General features: G+C 37.8%; 8 protein-coding genes across 8 annotated transcripts; 5 read left to right on the top strand and 3 right to left on the bottom strand.

Annotated features, from left to right (window-relative positions):
- Positions 1 to 16: 16 nt before the first annotated feature.
- Positions 17 to 1,982, bottom strand: RO3G_12993 (uncharacterized protein; the record flags this gene model as incomplete). The annotated part of the gene is made up of 11 exons (XM_067667577.1): positions 17 to 211; positions 269 to 283; positions 342 to 484; positions 535 to 591; positions 640 to 795; positions 849 to 964; positions 1,018 to 1,227; positions 1,275 to 1,505; positions 1,550 to 1,661; positions 1,715 to 1,847; positions 1,893 to 1,982. 11 exons carry the CDS (start codon positions 1,980 to 1,982, stop codon positions 17 to 19), a joined length of 1,458 nt encoding a protein of 485 aa, XP_067523678.1.
- A 242-nt stretch (positions 1,983 to 2,224) lies between these two features.
- RO3G_12994 (uncharacterized protein) lies at positions 2,225 to 3,039 on the top strand (the record flags this gene model as incomplete). The annotated part of the gene is made up of 5 exons (XM_067667578.1): positions 2,225 to 2,362; positions 2,412 to 2,505; positions 2,559 to 2,791; positions 2,840 to 2,928; positions 2,985 to 3,039. The coding sequence occupies 5 exons, from the start codon at positions 2,225 to 2,227 to the stop codon at positions 3,037 to 3,039; spliced, it is 609 nt and encodes a 202-aa protein (XP_067523679.1).
- Positions 3,040 to 4,355: 1,316 nt separating this feature from the next.
- On the top strand, positions 4,356 to 4,775 carry RO3G_12995 (mitochondrial 54S ribosomal protein mL58; the record flags this gene model as incomplete). The annotated part of the gene is made up of 1 exon (XM_067667579.1): positions 4,356 to 4,775. The coding sequence occupies one exon, from the start codon at positions 4,356 to 4,358 to the stop codon at positions 4,773 to 4,775; it is 420 nt and encodes a 139-aa protein (XP_067523680.1).
- Positions 4,776 to 5,156: 381 nt separating this feature from the next.
- Positions 5,157 to 7,762, top strand: RO3G_12996 (uncharacterized protein; the record flags this gene model as incomplete). Its single annotated transcript, XM_067667580.1, has 11 exons — positions 5,157 to 5,337; positions 5,389 to 5,557; positions 5,618 to 6,137; positions 6,201 to 6,419; positions 6,476 to 6,612; positions 6,661 to 6,866; positions 6,918 to 7,133; positions 7,256 to 7,296; positions 7,363 to 7,548; positions 7,594 to 7,680; positions 7,742 to 7,762. The coding sequence occupies 11 exons, from the start codon at positions 5,157 to 5,159 to the stop codon at positions 7,760 to 7,762; spliced, it is 1,983 nt and encodes a 660-aa protein (XP_067523681.1).
- Positions 7,763 to 13,848: 6,086 nt separating this feature from the next.
- Positions 13,849 to 15,021, bottom strand: RO3G_12997 (uncharacterized protein; the record flags this gene model as incomplete). The annotated part of the gene is made up of 3 exons (XM_067667581.1): positions 13,849 to 14,208; positions 14,342 to 14,593; positions 14,710 to 15,021. The coding sequence occupies 3 exons, from the start codon at positions 15,019 to 15,021 to the stop codon at positions 13,849 to 13,851; spliced, it is 924 nt and encodes a 307-aa protein (XP_067523682.1).
- Positions 15,022 to 16,207: 1,186 nt separating this feature from the next.
- RO3G_12998 (uncharacterized protein) lies at positions 16,208 to 17,419 on the top strand (the record flags this gene model as incomplete). Its single annotated transcript, XM_067667582.1, has 1 exon — positions 16,208 to 17,419. The coding sequence occupies one exon, from the start codon at positions 16,208 to 16,210 to the stop codon at positions 17,417 to 17,419; it is 1,212 nt and encodes a 403-aa protein (XP_067523683.1).
- A 2,812-nt stretch (positions 17,420 to 20,231) lies between these two features.
- On the bottom strand, positions 20,232 to 21,044 carry RO3G_12999 (uncharacterized protein; the record flags this gene model as incomplete). The annotated part of the gene is made up of 1 exon (XM_067667583.1): positions 20,232 to 21,044. One exon carries the CDS (start codon positions 21,042 to 21,044, stop codon positions 20,232 to 20,234), a length of 813 nt encoding a protein of 270 aa, XP_067523684.1.
- Positions 21,045 to 21,899: 855 nt separating this feature from the next.
- RO3G_13000 (uncharacterized protein) lies at positions 21,900 to 22,853 on the top strand (the record flags this gene model as incomplete). Its single annotated transcript, XM_067667584.1, has 1 exon — positions 21,900 to 22,853. One exon carries the CDS (start codon positions 21,900 to 21,902, stop codon positions 22,851 to 22,853), a length of 954 nt encoding a protein of 317 aa, XP_067523685.1.
- Positions 22,854 to 25,501: the final 2,648 nt, after the last annotated feature.

Below are 25,501 nucleotides of genomic sequence, written 5' to 3' on the forward strand. Positions count from 1 at the left end.
AAGCATTTTGTTTTGTTTAATGTTCAATATCTTCCCAATCACGGCCTTTAACCTTGGCAAGTTCATCCTCTTTCAACACATTTCCAGTAGTGAAATAACCTGAAGCAATTTTAGCATCAATTTCAACCCTTGAGTCTTCAGGAATCAATTCTTCAGGAATAGGAACACGTTCGAGAATAGGAATACCTGAACCCACGATGGCGTCATATTTCTAACATAAAAGGAGTGAGCATGTCACATTTAAAAGTTGATTATGTTTGTGTATTACCATATTAGACATAGACTATATATAAAAAGTATAGATAAGTAAAGAAGTAGTGATAGCAGAAAGGAGGACTTACCATCATACGATCAATCTTTTGAATACCTAACCAATGTAAAACATCAGGCATTAAAGCTTGGAATCTCATGTCTTTCACACCAGCAATACATTCTGTACGTAAAAAGTAATTGGAGGCCGTGTCACCACCTGCTTGTCTTTTACCTGCAAATGATATGTTACGCATTGTTATTATGAATAGCAAATGAACTTACGAGCATTATAAACCAAGTATTTTGTTACTTCACCCAAGGCTCTTCCTTCTTTTCTAACTGCAGAATTATTTAATATATATCATCACTCTTCATACAAGAACTTACAATAGACAATGACGCCAACACCACCTTGTTGAGCTTGCTTAACACATTCTTCGATACCATAAATGAGATAGGGTCTACAAGTACAGATATCACTGCCAAATACATCAGATCCATTACATTCATCATGAACACGAAGAGTCAATTTCTTTGAGGTATCTAATAGAGTGTGTAAGGAAGATAGAGAGTATATCTTTTTTTTTATTTGTTACCTGAGATATATTCGGGGTTACCAAAGATATAGACACTGATACCACCTATAGGAGGTAAATAAACTTTCAAATCAGGTCTTGTGATCAATTCAGGATACATTCCACCGGTATCTTCACTAATAAAAAAAATGTTACACACACCCCGTCAAGACACACTCTGATCACTTACAAAAGAGCTCTTCGCAGCAAAGATTCTTCAATACCAAATCGTTTAGCCACACCAGGTAAATACCAAACAGGTTCAACAGCAGCTTTGGATACAGCCAAATCACCACGTTGGTTGACAACAATCTTTCCATCCACTGTCAGTGTGCCATTCTTGACACTCATTTCCATCTCTGCCATAGTCATGTGCGCACGAGTCACAGCAATCGTAGGTCTTTTAAATACCGTGAGAAATAATATGCAGACAGACATTCACTTTACCTGATGTCCAAGCCTTGATCGTATTCATCTTTGAATATCTGAGGTGCGATATGGCCAAATGGATCGATAGAAACAATCTTTTCAGGGTCAAACCATGTAGGATGTGGACCTACTTTAAATGTAGGTTCGGTTAAATTAAAGTTAGGTCGATGATTATAAGGTAAATCTCCAATAGCCACAGCCAATGCACGGTAAATACAGTAAGAACCACCATAGGCACCGATAGCATTTCTATAGAATTTATCAATATCTGAATATTAATCAGAATGAATTACCTCTTTTTAATGCTTTCAGCATGACGAGAAGCAATAACTGGTCCTCTTGTCTTTGGATCTTTAGCGCCCCAATCCAAAGAGATGGGTTGAATACCTTGCTGATTAGGATAAGCTAAAGATAGAGGGTTTAAAAGGCAATATACTCTCTATATTTTTATAATTTACTAGTCAAGATAACACGACTTGGATACATTGTACTTGTAGGCTTTGATAAATCATTTGATAACGTGTTTGTTGAAGTAGATGGAGATACTTGATAAGTGGGAGGGTTTGAAGAAGCGACAGATAACTTTTCAAACTATACTTTTCATTAACAATCATCTCCTTCACATCCTTTACTTACCTTTTCAGTCAATTTCAATTGATCAGCTCTTAATGTTTCAATCGTCTGAAGCATACGCTGTAAAACAGGATCCTCTTCGTTCACAGTCATCTTTAAAATATAAAATAAAAAAGAAATAAGAGATAAATACTCTTTTTTTTTTTTTCGCTCCCTATTTATGCACTGTAAAAACGTAATACGCTATTTATTTATCTCAGGTGACACATAAACTTTTATGCAAGAGTCAATAAATAGAGTTCAATTTCCTTCCTTTCTTTTCTCTTTTCTATATTCTTTCTTTTCTGCTTTGGTGTAAAATGACAAACTTTATGATTCATACAAGTCAACATCCTATGGTTGCTTACAAGTTATCTCAATTAAGAGATAAAAGTCAATCGTCCAAAGCAGTGAGAGAGTTAATAGGTGATTTATCTACTTTATTGGCTTATGAAGCCACAACAGATATCTCGTTATCTACAAATGATCAGACAGTAAATAATTGTAAATATAGAGTCTATATCATAAATAACATCTTTATAGGCTCAAACACCTCGTGGAAATTATTATCCTGTTCAAGTCAAGAACAAAATAGGATTAGTTCCTGTATTAAGATCTGGACTTGGTCTCATTCAAGGTACATACAAAAATATTGACATACTATTTGCATATATAATTAATACCTAATAGGTTTCTTAACCATGTTTCCAGATGCTCCTGTTTATCATTTGGGTATTTATCGGGAAAAGTTATCTCATCAACCAGTAGAGTATTACAACAAGTTGCCCCAAACACCGAACGTCGATTTGTGTTTCGTGTTAGACCCTATCGTTGCTACGGGTAACACAGCTGTGGCTACGGTTAATTTATTAAAAGAATGGGGTCTCCGCGGTTCTCAAATTAAGTTTGTTGCTATTGTTGCGGTAAGTATAGATAAGAGATATGAATAAAATAGGCTCATATCATTGTAGTCTAAGCAAGGTATTGAACATCTTCAACAAGAACATCCTGATGTCTGTATTCATTTAGCTGCTATTGATGACACACTTGATACTCACGGGTAAAAAGAAGCATAGAGAGATATATGACATGTCTTTTACTTTTTATTTGTTCTAGTTATATTAATCCTGGCATTGGTGATTCTGGTGATAGATTATGGAATACAGCTTAATATTTTTGTATTATTAAAATAAAAGTTAATATTCATTTCCAACTAAAACAAAAATTTTCTGTTTGATATATCAAAACAGTGTACAGTATCGTTATTCATCTTGTTGAACCTATTATTAACAGTATATAGCTATGCTTAGTTTATTAAATAAATAGACTATCTTAAAGCTTTTATCTTCAGCAAATGCTCATCATTCAAGATTAAATTTACTCTATAAATAGCCTAAAGATCGTTGAAATTTATATCGCTCTATGATGGTGATTTATGACAGAAAGAAGACCAAAGACATTTTTGTTTTCATTAAATGCTTTTCCTCAAGCGTAAAAGCCAGTAGCAGAAAGCTGATGACCCTTTGAATTGGATTTAATCAACAGCAAACAAACAATTGGATATGACGAGGTACATGTTTGCATACCTCGAGACGTGTTTTAGTACAGCAATGACTTTCATAGAACAGTTTTATCTGCAGTCTTTTACTTCTAAACCAGCTGATGTTACAATGCTTCATCATCTTCTTAATATGTTTCATTAGTTCATTGTATCCCAAGCATGAATGTTCCTGGATTCCTTTCCTTATGTAATCCAGTAGCCACTTTCTTGATACTTCTTTCATATGGGCTTAATGATGAATTGCCTTCTTGAGCTTCTTTCTGCTATCCTTCAAGACTTCTTTCAAAATATTGATATGTATTCAAGTACGAATGATAATGCCCTGTCTTGTTGTATTCTTAACTCGTTTATTCAGTGCTACTCTACCTCTCCTCATCATCTTTTATTTTGATTCTTCAATGTTGTTCATTATCGAAATCAACATTGATCAAATTTGATCCTTTCAATGCCTTCAGGAGGCCTATCTAGTAGTCCAGTGAATCTATATGATTGCTCTCCGTTTAACACTTTGGGTAGATGATTAAACTTCAAATAATTTTTTATTAAAGTTGATTTTGTTTGTAAAGCTCGCTGATATTTCACAAAGTAGTAACGTTTTTGATATTGACTTTGCTGAGCAGCTTGTTTCCCTAAAGCCTCTTCTTTATTGAATGTATAAGGTTCTTATTTTTGTTGCAAAAGGTAATTACTATTGTAAAAACCTCAAGAATTTAAGTCTAAATATATTGCAAGCTCTTTGCGAAAAAACAGGGACTTGTGTATTAAGAGCACTAACTTAGCTCTACAAAGTAGAAAGTACAAAGATACTTATGCGCACAACTCTGAATTTAAAATCAACAATTGTGGCTGAGATTGAAGCAAACTTGATGTACAAGTCGTGACTTTATATTTATACCCCTTGCTTTCTTTTCCTTCATTTTATAAAGATGCAGCGTTCATTTCAGTTGGTTCGTACTTATGCTACAAAGAGTAAGACAACAAATTTGAAATATAAACCAAGTGTACCAGTACAGCAAACAACTCTTTCAAACGGAACACTCTTTATTGAGAGACAACCTGTTATTTCCTCCGAACGTCAAGCTGCAGCAGCACCCTTGATTCGTCAACCAAAGCAATACAATACGTTGGGAGAAAAGGAAGTTAATGAAATTCGCCAACTCAGAGAGTCTGATCCAACAACATGGACACGAGTGAAACTAGCAAAGAAATTTGGCTGCTCTGAATTATTTATTGGTATGGTGGCTCCTTTAAAGAATAAGAATGCAGTACAAGAACAAGTTTTGGACCACGGTTATAGACGCCAATTGATTAAAGAAAATAGACAAAAGAGAAAAGCACTTTGGTAGATACTTACACATGCACACACGAATATACACCCATCTATACACATCAATCTCTTTTACATTGAAGCAAAACGCACTCTGAAGAAAAAAAACCTGTAATATAATTTATCATAAAAAGCGCTTTCTAAATAAAAGCATGAATAATGCCAGCTTTTTTTCTCTTTTTTTTTTGTATTTTCATATAAATAAGTCATGGCACAAAAGAAAGCGACAGTCTACATTCTTAATATTTCTGAATCCATGTCAAGTTACCCAAATGGTGCTTTTGAAAAGGCACTTGGCTGTATAATTTCCTCACTTGAGGACAAGGTCATTGAAACACAGTCTCTTTTTAATGTTAGCTCTAAACACTATGTTCCTCAATAGGTTTTATCAGGAAAGAAAATGGATCTTGCTTCTGTCATTTTAGCTGGAACGCATGAAACAGACAACCCTTGTGCAGAAGAATCACCAGGACAGTACCAGCACATTAGTACTTCATGTCCTCTACAACAGCCCAGCTTAGATCTATTAAGAAAAATAGCAAAAATACAACCCTCTCAAGATCCAACAACAACGCCTGATGGTGAATATATGTTTGTTATATAAAGAGAAAGCGATTGACTTGACTTTATAGTATTGGATGCTGTGATTATTGCAATTCAAATGATTGTCACTCACTGCAAAAAGTTAAAATATGAAAAATGTGTTGCAGTCTTTACGGACGCAAAGCATAAAATTGATTGGCTTGATTATGAGGCTATCTCTAGCGCGTTACAAGAAAATAGCATTACACTTCTTATAAAGTGAGTCTCCAAAAAAAAAAAAAAAGTAGCGCGTACGATGATTTTTATTATTTTATCTAGTGGTGTTGATTATCATCAAAGAAATGACCCATCATCACCTCCAGAGGTCCAAATGAATTATAAATATTGGAAAGAGCTGGCTAGCCAAACACCCGAGGGTCATGTGTGGGAAGTGGATGAGATGTATGATGAAATTCACCGTCTTCGAGTCAAGGAAGTACGACCTACACCCAGTTACCGTGGTTTTCTTTATTTGGGCAACCCAACACATGAAAACTACTTGGCTATTAGTATCAACATGTATCTGCGTGTCAAAGAGGTCAAACTCCCTACGGCTGATAAATACTCAAAGTTAAGTACGGGGCCATCCCATGCTGTGACCTATGAAACAAGATATACAGTGAATAATACAACAGATCCAATGAACAATGAAATCGAAAAAGTTGTATCTAAAGAAGATCTTGAAAAAGGATTTCGCTTTGGTAAGCAAAGAGTCAAGGTGTCTGCAGAGGAGGAGGAGTATGGTAAATTGAAGACGAAAAAGGAAATGACCATACTTGGATTTATACCCAAGAGTAACGTAAGAAAGAAAAAAAGAAAAAAAAAAAAGGGAAATCAAAATATACGTAAAACTCTGTTATAGTTTCCACGTTATTATCTTAAAAGCCATCCATATGTAGTGGCGGCTGGTGTACACCGCCCTACAGAATCCGGAATGGCTATCTCAGCTATAGCCTATGCTTTACACGAGACAGATACTTTGGCATTCGTAAAATACGTGAGTAAAGATGATGGTGCACCCAAGATTGGTTTGCTATTTCCATGTTTTGATGAAAATATAACATTATTGCAATATGTTGAGGTAAGAAGCCCAGCATTCCTTTTTTTTTTTGATAAACATAACTCTTTCTTGTGTAGGTTCCATTTGCTGGTGATGTAAATACATATATCTTTCGATCAATACCCAGTGTTATAAAGCGGGATGACGAAGCGGACAAAATGATGGATGAATTAATAGATGAAATGGATCTGAATAAGCTGACTGATGAAGAAGGGTGGGTCTGATGCTACTATATAAATCCTTCTTATTTATCTTTCTATAGAAACAAATATTTAGATCCAAATGATACCTTCAACCCTGTGTTTTGGAGAATAAATAAAGCAATCAAGTCTCGTGCTCTAAACACGTCCGCACCTATTCCAGACATGCCAAAGGATTTTAGCCCTGAATTTGATACACCAGAACCATTCAAAGCACGTTTAAAGCTAATTAGTGATAAATTAGCGAGCCATTTTGACATAAAAAAGGGTAAAGGGAACAAGATATCTATTGTATCATGATTCATGAATCTTATTTTAGTTGAAGAAAAAGGAAAGAAGCGAGATTATGCAGAGGCCGACGAAGAATCCAAAACATTAGTTCCAATTGATGAGCTTGTACAAAAGAATAAATTTGCCAAAATCCAACATCCTAGTATCGCTGTACAAAAGGGTATTTTAGACATCACAATCAATACACCTGTGGAAGATTTCAAAGCCATGATTTCTCATACAGAGTCAGATCTTGTTTCTGAAGGTAAAAATAGGTAATTATTATATTTAATCTGGTATTTATAAAGTTATAAGCTGTTGATAAAATGAGCAAGATTGTAATGACACTCATTACACATTCATTTGGAAATCAAAACTATCGTAAAGTCATTGAATGTCTTCAAGTTATGAGAAAGACGGCTGCCGAGGTAAGAAATAGGAAGGAGGGAGAAAAAAAAATACAGACTTGTAATGTATGGGAGAGTATCGCTTAGGAAGAGGAAAGCAAAGCCTTTAATGCACTCTTGCACCAATTGAAAAACTGGTGCAAATTATACGACAAGACATCCCCTCGTCGTGAATTTTGGGAATTACTCAAGGATAATGATGTGTCTATAATAACTAAGCAAGATACAAATGACGCCGATGTACAAAATCTAACAAGTGAAGATGCTGTGAAGGTAAGCAAAAGAAGAAGAGAGAACATTGAATTAAATCATTTATAGTTCTTTGAAGAAGGCGAGCAAACACAATTTATTCCTTCAAATACAAATGATGAAATGGCAGACGATGACTTTAATGTAGATGATTTGGTAAAGCTACTTGTGTTCTTATTTGTTAAAGAGATATTGACTAAACAAATTAATCATTTAGCTTGCTCAAATGGATTACTAATGCTGGAGATATCTTTTTTCTTTAAAATGCGTTTTTATTTACAAATACTTTTCTTTATCAAATCTTGTTCGTCTTCATCCCAATTCCAACTATTCTTTCTTGTTTTTCTAATCGGAGTAGATGATAATCTCATACGGCGAATCAAGACAGGTGGTGAAAGTCTACTTGCGGTTGTCACAGATTCCTTCCAATGTTCTTTATTAAACTTGTGATATAGGGAACCAGGATCCCATCTATTCATTTTCATCTCCTTTTTTTCATCTTCTTCCTTTGTATCCAAACTTTCTGTTACCAATTCATCTTCTTGTTTTGTTGATTTTTTTGATTGAGGACCCCAAGTGGCTGTGATGACCACAGATGAAAATGCTTCTGATGCAAACCCAGCACAGCCACCGATGAACAAACCACAAGCAGCAGCAGCCAAACAGAATAAGATGATGGGGTATAGGGTACTGTTGGCATACGAAAAGAGAGCAAGTGGTTTACGTATGAGATAGGTCCAAGTGAAGTTAAGGATCCAATAGATTGGTCTTGTAAAAAGACGAGTGAAGGTGAAAATGAATGAAAAGATGATTTTGAAAAAGTGAAAAGAGATAAAAAAGGCTGCCTTTAGTGATTTTAATATGGCGTGAAATTGCTCTGTTTTGGTGAGTTCATTTATAAGGGGTTCTGAATATGCTATTGAGAAAAGAGATGATAAAACTATATATCTTTTAATTGGCATTCTGTAAGAAATAAGAAAGAAAGAAAGAAAAAGAAAAAAAAAAGCATCAAGCAGGCTATGTTCATTACAGATGTGTTTTATTATCACATGTAAATAGAGTGACCCATCTTTTGGAGTAAAAAAAAAAAAAAAAAAGAGTGGTCATAATCTGCCTAGGAAAGGAGATCATTCTCAATTACTGCCATTTTACAATTTAAAAAGGATTGCATATGATTTTCATAACCTTACAAATAACATTTCTGCTTTTGGTTATTGAAAAAGGCAACACAAATAAGCACTTGATCCGTCATGCTGGAGAGCACAAGCGATCCCAAAAAAATTTTAAAAGATACCATTGGCTACTGTTTAGCTGAACTGCATCCATCATCGTCTGCTTAGTACAACGGCCTTAAGTAGCTTCTATTGGTCTGGGACTGTTGATCACAAATATCAAAGGATCTTTCACATGAGCAAAAGTAAAGACTTTGTCTATTTCAAATATAACAAAGCTTGACTTGATAAAAACAATGGAAAATGTTGACAAGGAGGTTTGAAAAAGGAGGCAGTACATGTCTTGTATGGAATCTGAACCAAGGATCTTTTTGGACAGTGACAATTAGTATATAACTTACCTTTAGACTACTAAAAAGGTGTCCTAAACAGATAAACAGACTTTAAAGTATTTGTATCCAATTGATTCAAGCATACAAACAAAGAATCCCAATCATTAAATTCAACCAGCTTTCTAATGCTACTAATATATTAAAAGTGTATACAAATGGCATGGGCAGTTATAGGTTTACTGTGCTTCGATTTACTTAATCCTAACTTAATTTAGCTTTAAGAATAAAAAAAAAGTTACCTTGATCTTGTATATTATCTGTATTATATAATCTAGCTCAAAACTAATGAATTTCTTTTAATAATAATTGCATTCATAAAATCTTGAAACAGTTGCTTTTTAGTTTGTTACGTTGTCCATAGCTCCTGTTCTTCTCTTGAATCCCTGTTGGTATTGAAAAAAAAAAAAAAAAAAAAAAACATGTAATAAAGCAGTATATAGTTTACTTGTAATTATTCAATATACAATTTAATATACAAGTTGATTGGAAGATTTTAATGTCATATCTTCTTCTATTTCAAGTGAAAATGTTGATATAAAGATATCGCTAAAACAGAAGATGATAACAAATCACATTTATAATAAAAGTTTTTTATGTAAAGCAAAAAGGTAAAGCTAAGCAGTATGTTTTGAGCAACGCGACTTACTGTACAGTGCTCCGGGTGCCACTTTGCCGTTTTTTATTTCATTTTCGCAGATTTTCAAATCCCAAGTTACGGTTTTAACATTGATCAATTAGCGGGATTTGCTTATCCATTTCGCAGCTTTTCTTTTTCAATTAAAAGTTTTTTTTTTTTTTTTTTTTTTTGTAAAAGGGGGATTTTATTCAGATGCAGCAAGGCGTACACCATTGTAAGCGTTAATCATGTTCGTTTTTGTTATTTGTTTTGTAATCCGTGCAAATTTTGATAATGACAACAAAACCTGAGGTAGAGAACTGAGCAGAAACGTATGAATTAGCTGATTAGTGACCGACTACTATTTTCTTTGTGAATCTTGAGGATTTGCCTAGTGGCTCTTGCTACTACTTCCTGAGGCCAAAGTTGATATTCTTCCAAAATGGATCTCCAGTAAAGTTGCCATTGAGAGAGCAGCACAGAAGCTATTATATCTAAGTATATCACAGAGAGTGAAGGAACGGCCTCAATGCCAGAGGACGAAGGAAGTTGAATGAGGCTGTAAGTCAATCTGGCAGGGTCAACGAAAAAGCGAGAAAAGATTGTTTGCCAGATTTCATGTTTGAAAGAACAAAACCAGACAAAGTGTTCTTCAGAATCGATACCGCCACAATATACACAACCAGGGTCTGGAAATCGGTTTGGGATTAATTGATGAAAACGTTCCTTACACGTCAGTTTTTGAAGATAAAGTCTCCAGAGTAACGTGTGGGCTCTGTGTAGGATAGATGTCTTCCAAAATTGTCGCCAGGCAAGAAGTCTTGCGCATGGATATGATGCTGGCAGCGTGGATAAGTGGGAGAGTTGAGATTCACGAAACCATTTTGTATTCAACGAAGCAATAGGAGTCCCATCTGATAAAAGTGAATCCAGGATATTGTCAAATTCTGCTTCAGTAAGCGCAGGAAGTGGTGGTACTCACGAGATCATGTGGACCGAACTGTGTGGACATTTGAACTACCGGAAGGAGGTGGTTTCTTGTATACGACATAGTTGAAGCTGTTCAAAGTAATTCTTGTTCTTAAAGCGGAAAGGATCCGAAGGTGTGGGGGATCTACATCGAAACTTAGCACATGCCATACCAAATTCATATATATATGCTTAACAAGGATTCCAGACCAGTAGGAAGTCTTGAAATCCTGATTTGGCAGGAGCAGATAAGGACAGACTTGTGTCAGTGGTAGTTCATTGACCATACGAATATCAAAGGCTTGTCAATCAATTTTGTAATCAATTTTATCCATTGTTCTGAACAATGAACTGAAACAACCAAAGAACTTGACTGTGTTTGAACGCATGTTAGGAAGTAGCAGAGGTAAAATATGAGAAGGCGGAGCTGAGAAAAGGCCCAAGCAGTGACGAAGAATATCACTAATGAAGGTATCATAATAAAGTGGATCAGAGGAAGGAAGAAGTAATGACTGCAGCCATAGAAGTTATAGAGCTGTGTGTTGTGTTCCAGGGTCAATAATAGCAAGCCCGCCTTCCTTGTGTGATTTTTGGCATGTTTGGAAGCTGACAGCAGGAAAGCTTTTGCGTGCGATAAATTGAATTATAGTTGAGCGAATCTTACCAAGGTAGGATTGAGGAATAGCGAGAACACGAATAGCATGCCAGAGCGAACCAAGCAAGAATGTATTAGTGACGAAACTACGGTCAAGTATTGACAGGTTGCGTTGAGCGAGTATTTGAGCACGTTGCTGTAACTTTAGCAGGAGGTTATCAAAAAAACCAGAAAGCTAGTGGTTGGCGCTGGTGAGTGGGTAGCCAAGGTATATGGCCGCTGTGGAGTCTGATCGATCATGCCACTGTGTTATACCATGAGAAGACAAGGTGGATTGCCATGATTGCTGTGGTTGTCCAGATAGTGAAATTGCCAAGGTTTTTTGACGGTTTAGGCGAGCATTGGATGCCCGAGAATAGAGATCCAAGGTATCGAGTAAAGCATGAAGCTCACTAGGATCGACTAGAAATACAGCTATATCATCAGCGTACGCCATACTTTTGAGGATGGGTGCTTGAACCAGAGTATTTGTCAACCGTGTGTCGGAGCCCTCTTGGAAAGAAAAACCAGGAATAGAGGGAGAGGCGAATATGGTACGCAAAAGAGGTTCAATAGCAAGATTAAAAAGCAGCGGCGAAAGAGGGTCTCCTTGGCGAAGTCCACGACTCTGTGAAAAGGGCACCGAAAGGAAACCATTAAAATTGACGCATATGGAAGTATTGAAGAACAATGAGGTTATGCAAGTGATCAATCGAGGAGGTAAACCAAAACGTGTTAGACAGGCATGGAGATAATCTGGATGAACCCGATCGTACGCTTTTTCTTGGTCTAATAGCAAACTGATTCCAGGAAGTTTGTACTGCCTGGCGATATCCATAATCATTCGGGTGCAAAAACCATTGTCGCCAATAAATCTACCTGCCATGAAGCCAGTTTGATGAGGATCAATCAAATCTGAGAGATATGGAGTTAGACGTGTGGTAAGAAGTCGCGTAAATATTTTGGCGTCAGCACATATTAAAGAAATAGGTCTCCAATTCTTTAGTTGACTTCTATCACCTTTCTTAAGAAGAAGTATGATTACTGAGCGTTGCCAAGTTGGTGGACACTTGCCTTCTCTAAGTGCTGTATTAAGAACACGAAGAAAGAATCTACAAATAAACGGGTGGTCGAACAGTAGTCTCAATATGACATATGAGATCCCATCCATTCCAGGGCTACTCTTGGTGGGTGTACGTTAGAGGCACTTACTTTCTTCATCCATTGTCCAAAAGTTGAGAAGGTTCTCGTGAACGTCAGGGCTGACGGAAGCAGAATCTAGTACATGAGAGAATAAGTCTGAGATAGCTTGTTCATCAATAGGATCTGGAGAGTACAGCTGTTCATAGTATTCGCGTGCAGTATTTGTCAAATCCAAAGGCTCGGTGACGACTATTCCTGTGTCGGTTCGTATTGAGCTGATAGATTGCTGCTGCTGTCGATTACGCAGGCATCGATAGAAATAGCTATTCGATCTCTCTCTTTGTTCTCTCCAACTTTGTCCAGAGCGAAGCGCTAGTACAGAAGAAGAATGTTCATACTGACATTCTAGTTGTGATTCGACTGAAGCGAGTTGAGCAGTAGTTTCGTCATCATTTGGTTGGCATAATAGTTGTTTGTGCATTTTCTGCAATTTATTAAGGTTACGGTGACGCTGAGCAGCAGCTTTGTTAGAAAATGTTTGAATGAAGCTTTTGAGGCGACATTTGAACAGATCCCACAGTAAAGGAGTGTCTAAGTCGGGTAGAAAGTGTTCAGCGTTAGTACAGAAAGCAGTCAGCTCTGCGCGAAAGTGAGGGTCTTGGGCGAGGTGAGGATTACAGCGCCAAATCCCCGGACCTGTTCGAGTACATCCTAGTGTAATATGTGTGAAGATTGCAGAATGATCGCAGCGAGCAACAAATTTAATATCGTGGTTATCTACCATATCGGTCAAATCCGCAGTGATGAGCAGAAAATCGATGGTTGAAATGTTGCGAAACGTAGGTGTATTGTTATGTTCGGGGTCAGCGTTAATTGGGTCGTGCCAATTGAGATGAATCCATTGAAACCATTGAGCTAAAGATTGACTGGAGGACCTTGTGTGGATGTTGTGGTTAAAGTCGCTTAAGAGGATACTGCGCGAGGGCAGTAACTGATCAAAAGGTATGGTAGTCGGAAAGGATCGCAGGAATTCGATCCGTTCTCGGTATTCGGCAGGAACGTAAATTACAAAAATATTGATAGAGTCATACAAACCTGATATATGAGAGATTTGGGCAGCGAGAAGTCTACCATCTAACGAAGACCATCGAGGAGTAATATTAAGCATAGGGTTAAATGAGAGTAGGCCGCAGTGTTGGGTCCAGGTGCTGGATGAAACCTGAAGACACTGATCAAAACGTGATTGTAGTAAGAGAGAGGAGGCATGAGTTTCTTGAAGAGCAATAATATCGTATTTTAAGGATCATATATGTCGAGCAAAAGAACTGCCCGACGGTGTTAGTATTTTTTTGAGGTCTCTGCAGTTTAGTGAGGCCAAGGATATACGAGAGGGGACTCTCATAATTGATCAGAAGAGGGATTTGGGCTATTGTGGGCTACCCGAGTCTCTTCTTGAAGGATACAAACCTCTTCGTCTAGGTCCATCTCATCGTCGGATCCGTGTTCTTCTGTATCACTCTCTGTATCTTCGGACTGATCATCGGCGGATGGTTGGTAATCACAGTTGGAGTCAGTGTCTTCTCCTAATTTATCAAGGACTTTTATGACCAAGTTATTCGGTTGCTTCATGATGTTGTAATTGTTTTCAAGAGTAGTCGTGGAATGATTTGCATTTACACTATGAATCTTGGGGATTGCAGTGTATGATACAGAAACATTGGTTGTAGTATTCACATGGTGCATAACTTGGATATTGGCCTGTATAGGAAGGTTTTAACGTGGTCTTGAGACTTTTCTGAGACAGCTGTGTCGTCAGGAAGTTCCTTGATCTCAAGAAAGACGGTATTGTCAATTGTAAAGGTAACAGTTTTGCTATGTTGTATTTCATTACTATGCCCTGCTTGTGCTGAGGTTGCTCCTCGCTGGGACACGGGATCCATGCGGGGTCGCTTAGACCCAATTCGATTATTCCTTTGTTCTGGGAAATCTTTAAATAAGTGTTGTGAACTTTGACATCCGTAGCAGGACTTGAGCTTACAACTTTCAAGTATGGAACAGGTGGCTTTGGTGTGTCCAGGTTTGTGACAGTAAAAACAATGAGTTTCCATACCTGTCCATGAAGCGAAGACAAGGCGGTGGTTATCTAAATGCATTTCATGTGATAATTCACGAAATGCAGAACCCTCTGTGGTAGAATTATCGAGGAACGCAAATCCTTTCCCAAAACAAATTCGTGGCTGGATCAAGCAAAATGCCTACATGTAGGACTTTGCCATAAGGTTCTAACATTTGTCGCACAAGTGGTGTCAATTCCTCAGGTCTCAGAATGGGCAAACGATCAAGTGAAATGCGATAGGTAGAGTTATCGCTAGACAAAGTCTGTGTTCCGATAATAGTTAAGCTTCCTACTTGAACACCAATAGAGCAAGCTTTGGTTTGGGCTTCAACTGTGTCGAATGCCACAATCGCACCATGGTGGTTCCCTTGTTTGACAGGAACAACACCGATCGCCGTTGGGAATTGTGCTGATAATGCTTTAAGAAAGGTTGCAGGTAAGACTGCTTTTGGCATTTCAAAAGCTTTGCTGTTTTTTCTCGGTTGATCTTATCCATATACGAGCCTGTCGCTGTTCTCGCGATGCCGTTTTGGCAGCTGGATCTTCGAAAGTCTTTACACTAGATCCCCTGATTGCTTTGGAGTACGCTGTGAAAGTTTGCCAAAGCATTGCTGAATCTTGTCCAGATGTTGTTTGAGATCTTATGTTGCGGTTACCTTCAGTAGAAGGCGGTGGTGCGTTTTTATTGGTTAATTCCCCGTGTAATATTAGCTTAGAAGAAAGAGCCCCCTTTTAATTAGAAGTTTCTATTTGCAACTACGATTAAACTAAATATTCTATTCATAGGATTAAATGAGCACGCGGTGTCTCAAGACACCATAATTGCCCAAGCCAGATCAAATGAGACGTGAAAGAAGGTAAAAAATCCCTTATGGGAGCAAGGGCAAAAAAAAAGAAAAGGACAGAGGGGGAGTAAGAAGTAACTTGTGAATAAATCACTGTTTGGAAATGGACTACAAGAAAGGAAAGTTTGGGAGTGAGACGAATGCTTACAGCACAGGAACAATGACAGGGCATTATTTGAGCTTTTTGGAGGCTACTCTTGATGAAATGGATAGGTATCCAGAAATGAGGGGACATTATCTCGTTATGGATAGCGCACCTATCCATAGTTCAACTGATATAGGTAAGTATATTAACTCTTGAGGATATCAATACGTTTATCTTCCTCCATATTCTCCAGAATTAAATCCAATTGAACAATTCTGGTCGGTTGTCAAGAGTAAAGTGAAGCGAAATAAGTCCCTCAAAAAGGATATGCTGATGACTAGAATTTGTGAGGCATGTAATAGTTTATATTTAAGTGACTTTGAAGGCTTTGTTTCTCATTCTGCGAGATGCTTTGGTAAGTGCCTCAACAAGGAGAGGTTATAAGGCGGCCAAAAAAACATTGTTTAAAGCTATCAGCCAATCAGAATCGAAATGGACCCACACTTGGTAATGCATTTACAGTCCATCCGGAGTTGAGTGTGCCAAAGTGTTGTCTGATTAAACTTGAGTATGCCAAAGTAAAAATCAAATGTTGTCTGGTTAAATTTGAATGTTTCTCCCAGTGAGCTTTTTCCAAATTGAAAAGTGCGCCTACCTTTTGCTTCTTCCTTCTTTCCTACCTTTTCTTTCTTTCTGCCCTTTTCTCTTTATATGTCGAATCTCACTTGCTCCTTTTCGGGGTGTGCGGCTCTTATTCGTCGCGACAATCAAAGTGGTCATTGCCGAGCTCACAGAAACATTAAGGATATCATCCCCCGCACTTGCTCGTTTTCCGGTTGCCGCAAGACCATACTTTGGAGCAACCAAAGTGGTAGATGCCAGATACACAAAAACGCAAATGACAGAACTTTATACTATTGCGACTTTGCGGGCTGTAACAAGATTCTTGGTGTATACAACAGAAGCGGTCGGTGTGTCACACACAGAAACCTGAATCACTTTCCTGCCCTCCCCAGTTACACTGCCAGCAACTCTTCTCCAAGCACGCAACAACCCCATGATGATGAGCCAAAAGTTGATCTGGACGTCTACAAAAAACAGTATCTCGCCATGGATGATCAATATAAATGGACTTTATCCACAGGAAAAGTCGTTGAAGATGCACTGTATGATTTTGGAGTGGCATGCAAACATGAGCACCTTGCCCACCAATTCATTGTCGACCCATTCAACAAACAAATGGAAAGCATTTTCGACGAGGCCGAGCTACAAGAAATACGATCAGCCAATGTGAAACCAATGCCAATGATGCCCATGCCGCTTCGTAATTACATTGCGTCGTTTAACAAAAAAAACACCAATGAAATTCGCGATGTCATTGACACTCGACAACCTTGGCAGATCAACTACGACATCAAGGACTATGGCGACTATGACTGGGTCCGCAGCTCGGTGTACAACATGCTCCGGGAATACGAAGCTGGCTCATTTGACCATTCCCACCATGAAACATGGTACTTGATGCATGTTTGGCGATTTGTAGACTGTGCATTTGATAATGTGCCAGAGGCCGAAGCTGTGCGTGGTGAAACATCAAGTCTAGCTTCAGCAGCTAGAAAAAACAAGGACCGTGTGATTCAAGATAGGAAAAGAATTGGACGTAAATGTGATATTATAATTCGTTCTGTTGATTGCAACCACTCCACCTCCAAAGAGTATGGTGCTGGCGAAACGGGATCCATTGTCGATTTGAATGGCACCAAGATGTTGAAGGAAAGTGGTATCAAATTGCCAAAGGTGATGAGGGATATGTTCAACAGTTTGCAATCCAGGATTGACCACGCAAAACTTGGTGACCTACAAATCGTCGGCTACTTGCACTACGGTAATCAAAGCTCACTTTTTCTGCATACATTGTATTAATTATAAAAGCAACTGTAGGCTTGTCTTGTTCACTTCTTCTCATGGATTCACCGGCGTGCTCGTATGTAACTCGTCTGTCAAGATATCCCACCGCGAACCAAGATAGAACGGCACATGCATTGGAAATTTCCAAGGATGTGTCTGGGTTTGGTGCAACTTTCCTGCCTGCCCTTGTAATGGCATGGAAAGCTAAGGAAGTTGTCAAGGCCATGGTCAAGCTTCTGGCGCATCATATGGAACATGATCCCCGAGATTCTTCTTGGCTAGAACAAGGGTTTGAACAAAAAAAACGTTTGATTATGCCCTCCTGCTCAACATCCACAGATGCTAGGTCACAAAAAAAAAAAACACGACCCACGAATAATGCCCCAATTTAAGTTTTTTTTTTTCAAAGGTCGAGCTCCATACGTATGCTCATATTGTCAATGGCGTTAAATCCGAAGGATTTATAAAAATAAATAAAATAAAACAAAAAACGGGTTAAGGGAAAACTATATAATCAGACTAGCTGACGATAAAGAACAACATGAAATTGTAACTGACTTTGTTAAATGAGAAAAATACTAAGAGTTTATATACATTTTGACATTGAGTTACTGCGTATAAAAGAAGTTGGGTATACTTGATTGGAAATTGCACAGACCAATAGATCTGAATAAGGATGACATTCAGGACCGTCCAGAAATAGATCAATCAATATTCAAGCCTTAATAGGTTAAATTAGGCGGGAAATCATATGTGGTGATTGAACCTAATAATATGATGATTTATTAGTCATAATGTATCGAATAGTTTAGCCATTATGACATTGCCAGGATCTATGACCTTGTAATAAGGTGCGTATACAACAAATGGAACCCCTTGTAAAATAAAATCCGAGTGGATCATACGTACGTTGATTTAATTTTTTCCCAATGCATACAAGGCGTGGTTGCAGTAGGAAGAGAAAATGGTAGGAAAGTGGTAAGAAAGTAGGAAAGTGGTAAGAAAGTAGGAAAGTAGGAAAGTGGTAAGAAAGAAGGAAAGTGGTAAGAAAGTAGGAAAGTGGTAAGAAAGTAGGAAAGTGGTAAGAAAGTAGGAAAGTGGTAAGAAAGAAGGAAAGTAGGAAAGTAGTAAGAAAGACCCCCTTTAGGAAAGTGGTAAGAAAGTAGGAAAGTAGGAAAGTGGTAAGACAGTAGGAAAGTGGTAAGAAAGAAGGAAAGTAGGAAAGTGCTAAGAAAGTAGGAAAGTAGGAAAGGAGGAAAGTGGTAAGAAAGTAGGAAAGTGGTAAGAAAGAAGGAAAGTAGGAAAGTGGTAAGAAAGTAGGAAAGTGGTAAGAAACAAGCAAAGTAGGAAAGTGGTAAGAAAGTAGGAAAGCGGTAAGAAAGTAGGAAAGTGGTAAGAAAGAAGGCAAGTAGGAAAGTGGTAAGAAAGTAGGAAAGTGGTAAGAAAGAAGGAAAGTGGTAAGAAAGTAGGAAAGTAGGAAAGTGGTAAGAAAGTAGGAAAGTGGTAAGAAAGTAGGAAAGTAGTAAGAAAGAAGGAAAGTAGGAAAGTGGTAAGAAAGTAGGAAAGTAGGAAAGTGGTAAGAAAGTAGGAAAGTGGTAAGAAAGTAGGAAAGTGGTAAGAAAGTAGGAAAGTGGTAAGAAAGAAGGAAAGTAGGAAAGTGGTAAGAAAGTAGGAAAGTGGTAAGAAAGTAGGAAAGTGGTAAGAAAGTAGGAAAGTGGTAAGAAAGTAGGAAAGTAGTAAGAAAGAAGGAAAGTAGCAACAAAGTAGTAAGAAAGTAACAAAGTAGTAAGAAAGTAACAAAGTAGTAAGAAAGTAGGAAAGTAGTAAGAAAGAAGGAAAGTGGGCTACTTTCCTACTACTTTCCTACTTTCCTACCATTTTCTCTTCCTACTGCAACCACGCCTTGTATGCATTGGGAAAAAATTAAATCAACGTACGTATGATCCACTCGGATTTTATTTTACAAGGGGTTCCATTTGTTGTATACGCACCTTATTACAAGGTCATAGATCCTGGCAATGTCATAATGGCTAAACTATTCGATACATTATGACTAATAAATCATCATATTATTAGGTTCAATCACCACATATGATTTCCCGCCTAATTTAACCTATTAAGGCTTGAATATTGATTGATCTATTTCTGGACGGTCCTGAATGTCATCCTTATTCAGATCTATTGGTCTGTGCAATTTCCAATCAAGTATACCCAACTTCTTTTATACGCAGTAACTCAATGTCAAAATGTATATAAACTCTTAGTATTTTTCTCATTTAACAAAGTCAGTTACAATTTCATGTTGTTCTTTATCGTCAGCTAGTCTGATTATATAGTTTTCCCTTAACCCGTTTTTTGTTTTATTTTATTTATTTTTATAAATCCTTCGGATTTAACGCCATTGACAATATGAGCATACGTATGGAGCTCGACCTTTGAAAAAAAAAAACTTAAATTGGGGCATTATTCGTGGGTCGTGTTTTTTTTTTTTGTGACCTAGCATCTGTGGATGTTGAGCAGGAGGGCATAATCAAACGTTTTTTTTGTTCAAACCCTTGTTCTAGCCAAGAAGAATCTCGGGGATCATGTTCCATATGATGCGCCAGAAGCTTGACCATGGCCTTGACAACTTCCTTAGCTTTCCATGCCATTACAAGGGCAGGCAGGAAAGTTGCACCAAACCCAGACACATCCTTGGAAATTTCCAATGCATGTGCCGTTCTATCTTGGTTCGCGGTGGGATATCTTGACAGACGAGTTACATACGAGCACGCCGGTGAATCCATGAGAAGAAGTGAACAAGACAAGCCTACAGTTGCTTTTATAATTAATACAATGTATGCAGAAAAAGTGAGCTTTGATTACCGTAGTGCAAGTAGCCGACGATTTGTAGGTCACCAAGTTTTGCGTGGTCAATCCTGGATTGCAAACTGTTGAACATATCCCTCATCACCTTTGGCAATTTGATACCACTTTCCTTCAACATCTTGGTGCCATTCAAATCGACAATGGATCCCGTTTCGCCAGCACCATACTCTTTGGAGGTGGAGTGGTTGCAATCAACAGAACGAATTATAATATCACATTTACGTCCAATTCTTTTCCTATCTTGAATCACACGGTCCTTGTTTTTTCTAGCTGCTGAAGCTAGACTTGATGTTTCACCACGCACAGCTTCGGCCTCTGGCACATTATCAAATGCACAGTCTACAAATCGCCAAACATGCATCAAGTACCATGTTTCATGGTGGGAATGGTCAAATGAGCCAGCTTCGTATTCCCGGAGCATGTTGTACACCGAGCTGCGGACCCAGTCATAGTCGCCATAGTCCTTGATGTCGTAGTTGATCTGCCAAGGTTGTCGAGTGTCAATGACATCGCGAATTTCATTGGTGTTTTTTTTGTTAAACGACGCAATGTAATTACGAAGCGGCATGGGCATCATTGGCATTGGTTTCACATTGGCTGATCGTATTTCTTGTAGCTCGGCCTCGTCGAAAATGCTTTCCATTTGTTTGTTGAATGGGTCGACAATGAATTGGTGGGCAAGGTGCTCATGTTTGCATGCCACTCCAAAATCATACAGTGCATCTTCAACGACTTTTCCTGTGGATAAAGTCCATTTATATTGATCATCCATGGCGAGATACTGTTTTTTGTAGACGTCCAGATCAACTTTTGGCTCATCATCATGGGGTTGTTGCGTGCTTGGAGAAGAGTTGCTGGCAGTGTAACTGGGGAGGGCAGGAAAGTGATTCAGGTTTCTGTGTGTGACACACCGACCGCTTCTGTTGTATACACCAAGAATCTTGTTACAGCCCGCAAAGTCGCAATAGTATAAAGTTCTGTCATTTGCGTTTTTGTGTATCTGGCATCTACCACTTTGGTTGCTCCAAAGTATGGTCTTGCGGCAACCGGAAAACGAGCAAGTGCGGGGGATGATATCCTTAATGTTTCTGTGAGCTCGGCAATGACCACTTTGATTGTCGCGACGAATAAGAGCCGCACACCCCGAAAAGGAGCAAGTGAGATTCGACATACAGTAGCGGACAAAACTGGTGCACAAAAATTAAAATCAGCATTGCATCTCCGCTATATGTCTGCGACATTTGTGGCATATACCATCTGAAAGGCAGTCTAAAATATGCATTATGCTAGGTAAACCGGAACTGTGCCGGACATTCCTCAGGAATAAGGTCATTTTTAGTGATTTTTTGAATATTTCAATTTTCGCCAAAAATGTAGTACTTGTCTAGCCTTCTTTCAAATCTACCCATTTCTTTCTAGTTTGCTGTAAAATTTTATAATACACTAGTGCATTCCAATAGCTTTTAAAAAATATATAAACCCTTGCCTAATTTGTATCTCTCTATGAATTTCACTTCTTATTTTTACCCTATCCATTTTAACAAAGTACCAGCACTCTATGCCCAAAAAAATCAGCAACGATAAAAGAGAAGCTGTGAAATCTGGAATACGCTCAGGTCGTACGACAATGGATATTTCTAGAACAACAGGAGTCTCTAAATGGACGATCAACAGGATAAGAAAGGAAGAAAAGAACATCAAGGCTCGTAACCGTGGTGGTCGACCGGTCGTAGTTAAAAAAATAACTAATGCAATCATCCGTCTAAAGTTTCGACAAGGACTCTTACGCACAGCTTCTGATGCTCAGCTCTTTTTGAGGTCCTTAGGATACAGTATTAGCAAACGGTCGGTCAGAAGGCTTCTTAGAAAGATAGGCTTCAAGTCTGGAATTAAGAAGTACAAGCCTTTCATCAGCTATACAAACCAGAAAAAGCGATTGAAGTGGTGTCGCGACAAAGCATCATGGACTGTAGAGGACTGGAAGTCTGTGATCTTCAGCGATGAGACCAAAATCAATGTTTGGGGTGCCGATGGTATACGCTACTATTGGAAGCAAGTCGATCAACCTTGGCGATCCTTTCATGTTAATCAAACAATGAAGCATGGCGGCGGATCTGTTATGCTTTGGGGCTGTATTACATCTCGAGGACCAGGATATGCTTGTCGAGTATATGATGGCACAATGAATTCAAAATTATACACCCATATTTTGTCTACTACGTATCAAAAAAGCCTAGCATATTATGGTTTGAAACATTGTGATGTTTTGTTTCAACATGACAATGACCCAAAGCACAAGTCAAGGCATACCACTAACTGGTTATCTGATAATGGGATATCGGTATTAAAAGATTGGCCGCCACAAAGTCCCGATCTAAATCCTATTGAACATGTTTGGCGACAGTTAAAGTCAAAGCTGTCTCAATACGATACCACACCAAGAAGCATAGACGATCTCTGGAAAAGAATCGATAAAGAGTGGAACTCTTTTACTGAAAGTGATATGCAGCCATACTATGAAAGCATGCCAAAACGAATTGCTGCTGTTATCAAAAGACGAGGCAATTATACGAACTTTTAGGTTTTAATCACTTTTATGGTTTTTTTTAAAAATATCTATTCTTATAAATAAAAGCTTGGTTCTCCCTCATTTTTGGCAATGCAATGATTAAACTTTGCACAATTTGCAACATTTAGTACGCCTTCCATCTGATATAGTTTCATAGATATTGCAACTGTAATGAGCAAGTAATGGTAGCTTATAGCTGAAAAAAAGTTTTGTGCACCAGTTTTGTCCGCTACTGTATAAAGAGAAAAGGGCAGAAAGAAAGAAAAGGTAGGAAAGAAGGAAGAAGCAAAAGGTAGGCGCACTTTTCAATTTGGAAAAAGCTCACTGGGAGAAACATTCAAATTTAACCAGACAACATTTGATTTTTACTTTGGCATACTCAAGTTTAATCAGACAACACTTTGGCACACTCAACTCCGGATGGACTGTAAATGCATTACCAAGTGTGGGTCCATTTCGATTCTGATTGGCTGATAGCTTTAAACAATGTTTTTTTGGCCGCCTTATAACCTCTCCTTGTTGAGGCACTTACCAAAGCATCTCGCAGAATGAGAAACAAAGCCTTCAAAGTCACTTAAATATAAACTATTACATGCCTCACAAATTCTAGTCATCAGCATATCCTTTTTGAGGGACTTATTTCGCTTCACTTTACTCTTGACAACCGACCAGAATTGTTCAATTGGATTTAATTCTGGAGAATATGGAGGAAGATAAACGTATTGATATCCTCAAGAGTTAATATACTTACCTATATCAGTTGAACTATGGATAGGTGCGCTATCCATAACGAGATAATGTCCCCTCATTTCTGGATACCTATCCATTTCATCAAGAGTAGCCTCCAAAAAGCTCAAATAATGCCCTGTCATTGTTCCTGTGCTGTAAGCATTCGTCTCACTCCCAAACTTTCCTTTCTTGTAGTCCATTTCCAAACAGTGATTTATTCACAAGTTACTTCTTACTCCCCCTCTGTCCTTTTCTTTTTTTTTGCCCTTGCTCCCATAAGGGATTTTTTACCTTCTTTCACGTCTCATTTGATCTGGCTTGGGCAATTATGGTGTCTTGAGACACCGCGTGCTCATTTAAGTCATTAAATAAAAGTATTATTTTAAACGTATTTAGCAATCATGTAGTTGCCAGAGTAGAAGGTGGAGATGACGTGGTAAAAGCTCTTTCATGCTACACTTTATTTTCAGATTCAATGCATAACGTGCCACCAAGCTTAAACCTGAAAAATTTTAATTTTGTTTCAAATTTTTTTTCTTGACATCGTGGACATGATGAGGTGTATTTTTTTTTTAGACATCTCATGGCATTTAGTGTAGACATTGTTCATTTCCTAAAATTAGAGGGACTTAATGACGGTTTTTTTTTTTTTTTTTTTTTTTTTTTAAGAAAAAAAAGCCTAGTTTTAATGATATTAAGTAGTTAGCTATACCAAATCTGAAGGCACTCTGACTTTTCTGTGAAACAAATGCTTTTTCTCTACAAATTTTTTCACCTCTTGAACAACTTATCTGCCATCAGTACATCGACTATAAGCTTCAATAAAGTCCATTGATCTCCTAAAATACCTACGTATATGTGCTAGATCGCCGGCTTTGTTCAAAAAGGAATCGATATTTTTCTCAAGAGACTTAAAGGAGTAATCGCATTTTAAGTGAGCTTCTCTTTTTGCTGCACCCCAGTACATTTCGATCCAATTGCATTCGCAATGGTATTTAGGATACAGCTCAAAAACGTGGACAGAGTTTATGATCACCTCCTCCAAAACAGACTTTTGATTTTAAAATCAGGGCAATTCTTTAAAAAATGGAGAGCGCAGCAAATTGGATTAACTCGATCTGGAGCCCACAGTGCACCTTTCATTTCTTACCTTCCAGATCATGTCCAATCCATAGACTTCTTTCCTCCAAAGTTTTACTTATTCCCTTGAAGTAGCGTACTTTTGTTGTTTTCAAGCTGATCTCTTAAATGAGGGGCAAATTGATTCGTCTCATTCCTATGTTTTTTAAGATAAGCTCGTTTTCTAGCGTTAAGTGGAGGCATAGTTTTAGAGTATAAATAAGGGAGAAGAGGAACCTATGTTATAGTACGAGCTCTTTCATATTGAATACGTGATATGTGACTGTTATTTTCTCTGTCCTGCACCATACGGTATAACAAAGAATTTGTTTCAATATATGTCTTCCCTTAAGGATTGCCAGCTAAAATTTTGAAATACCGCGTGTTTTCAAATGATATAAAAAGAAAATATTATTAATAAAAATAACAATCTAATCCATAAGAAATGTTCAGAATGGTTTATATAATAATTGTTAAGGATTTGTTTTATTGTTGGATTATTTGTGGAAAAGTTTATAGCTTTTGAAAATTGTCAAAAATTTTTCAGGTTTAAGCTTGGTGGCACGTTAGTAAACTTTTTTTTCCAAGTTGTTTTTCTTCAGATCCTTGAAGTGTTCAAAGTATTTTTTCGTGCTTCTACTTGGAAGGGAAAGATTAAAGAGGAAATCCAGTTAAAAGCAGAAGGGCAGGTAATCATCTCCACTTTCCACTCTGGCAGCCGTATGATGAAAATAGTGTAATTCAACGTTGGATACTGAATAATGTCAACATCCATGGTTCTTTCCGACGAAAATAATTTCAACCAGAAAAGT

The sequence above is a fragment of the Rhizopus delemar genome, genomic scaffold (genome assembly GCF_000149305.1).
Source record: "Rhizopus delemar RA 99-880 supercont3.11 genomic scaffold, whole genome shotgun sequence".
In the NCBI taxonomy this organism is placed as follows: domain Eukaryota; kingdom Fungi; phylum Mucoromycota; class Mucoromycetes; order Mucorales; family Rhizopodaceae; genus Rhizopus; species Rhizopus delemar.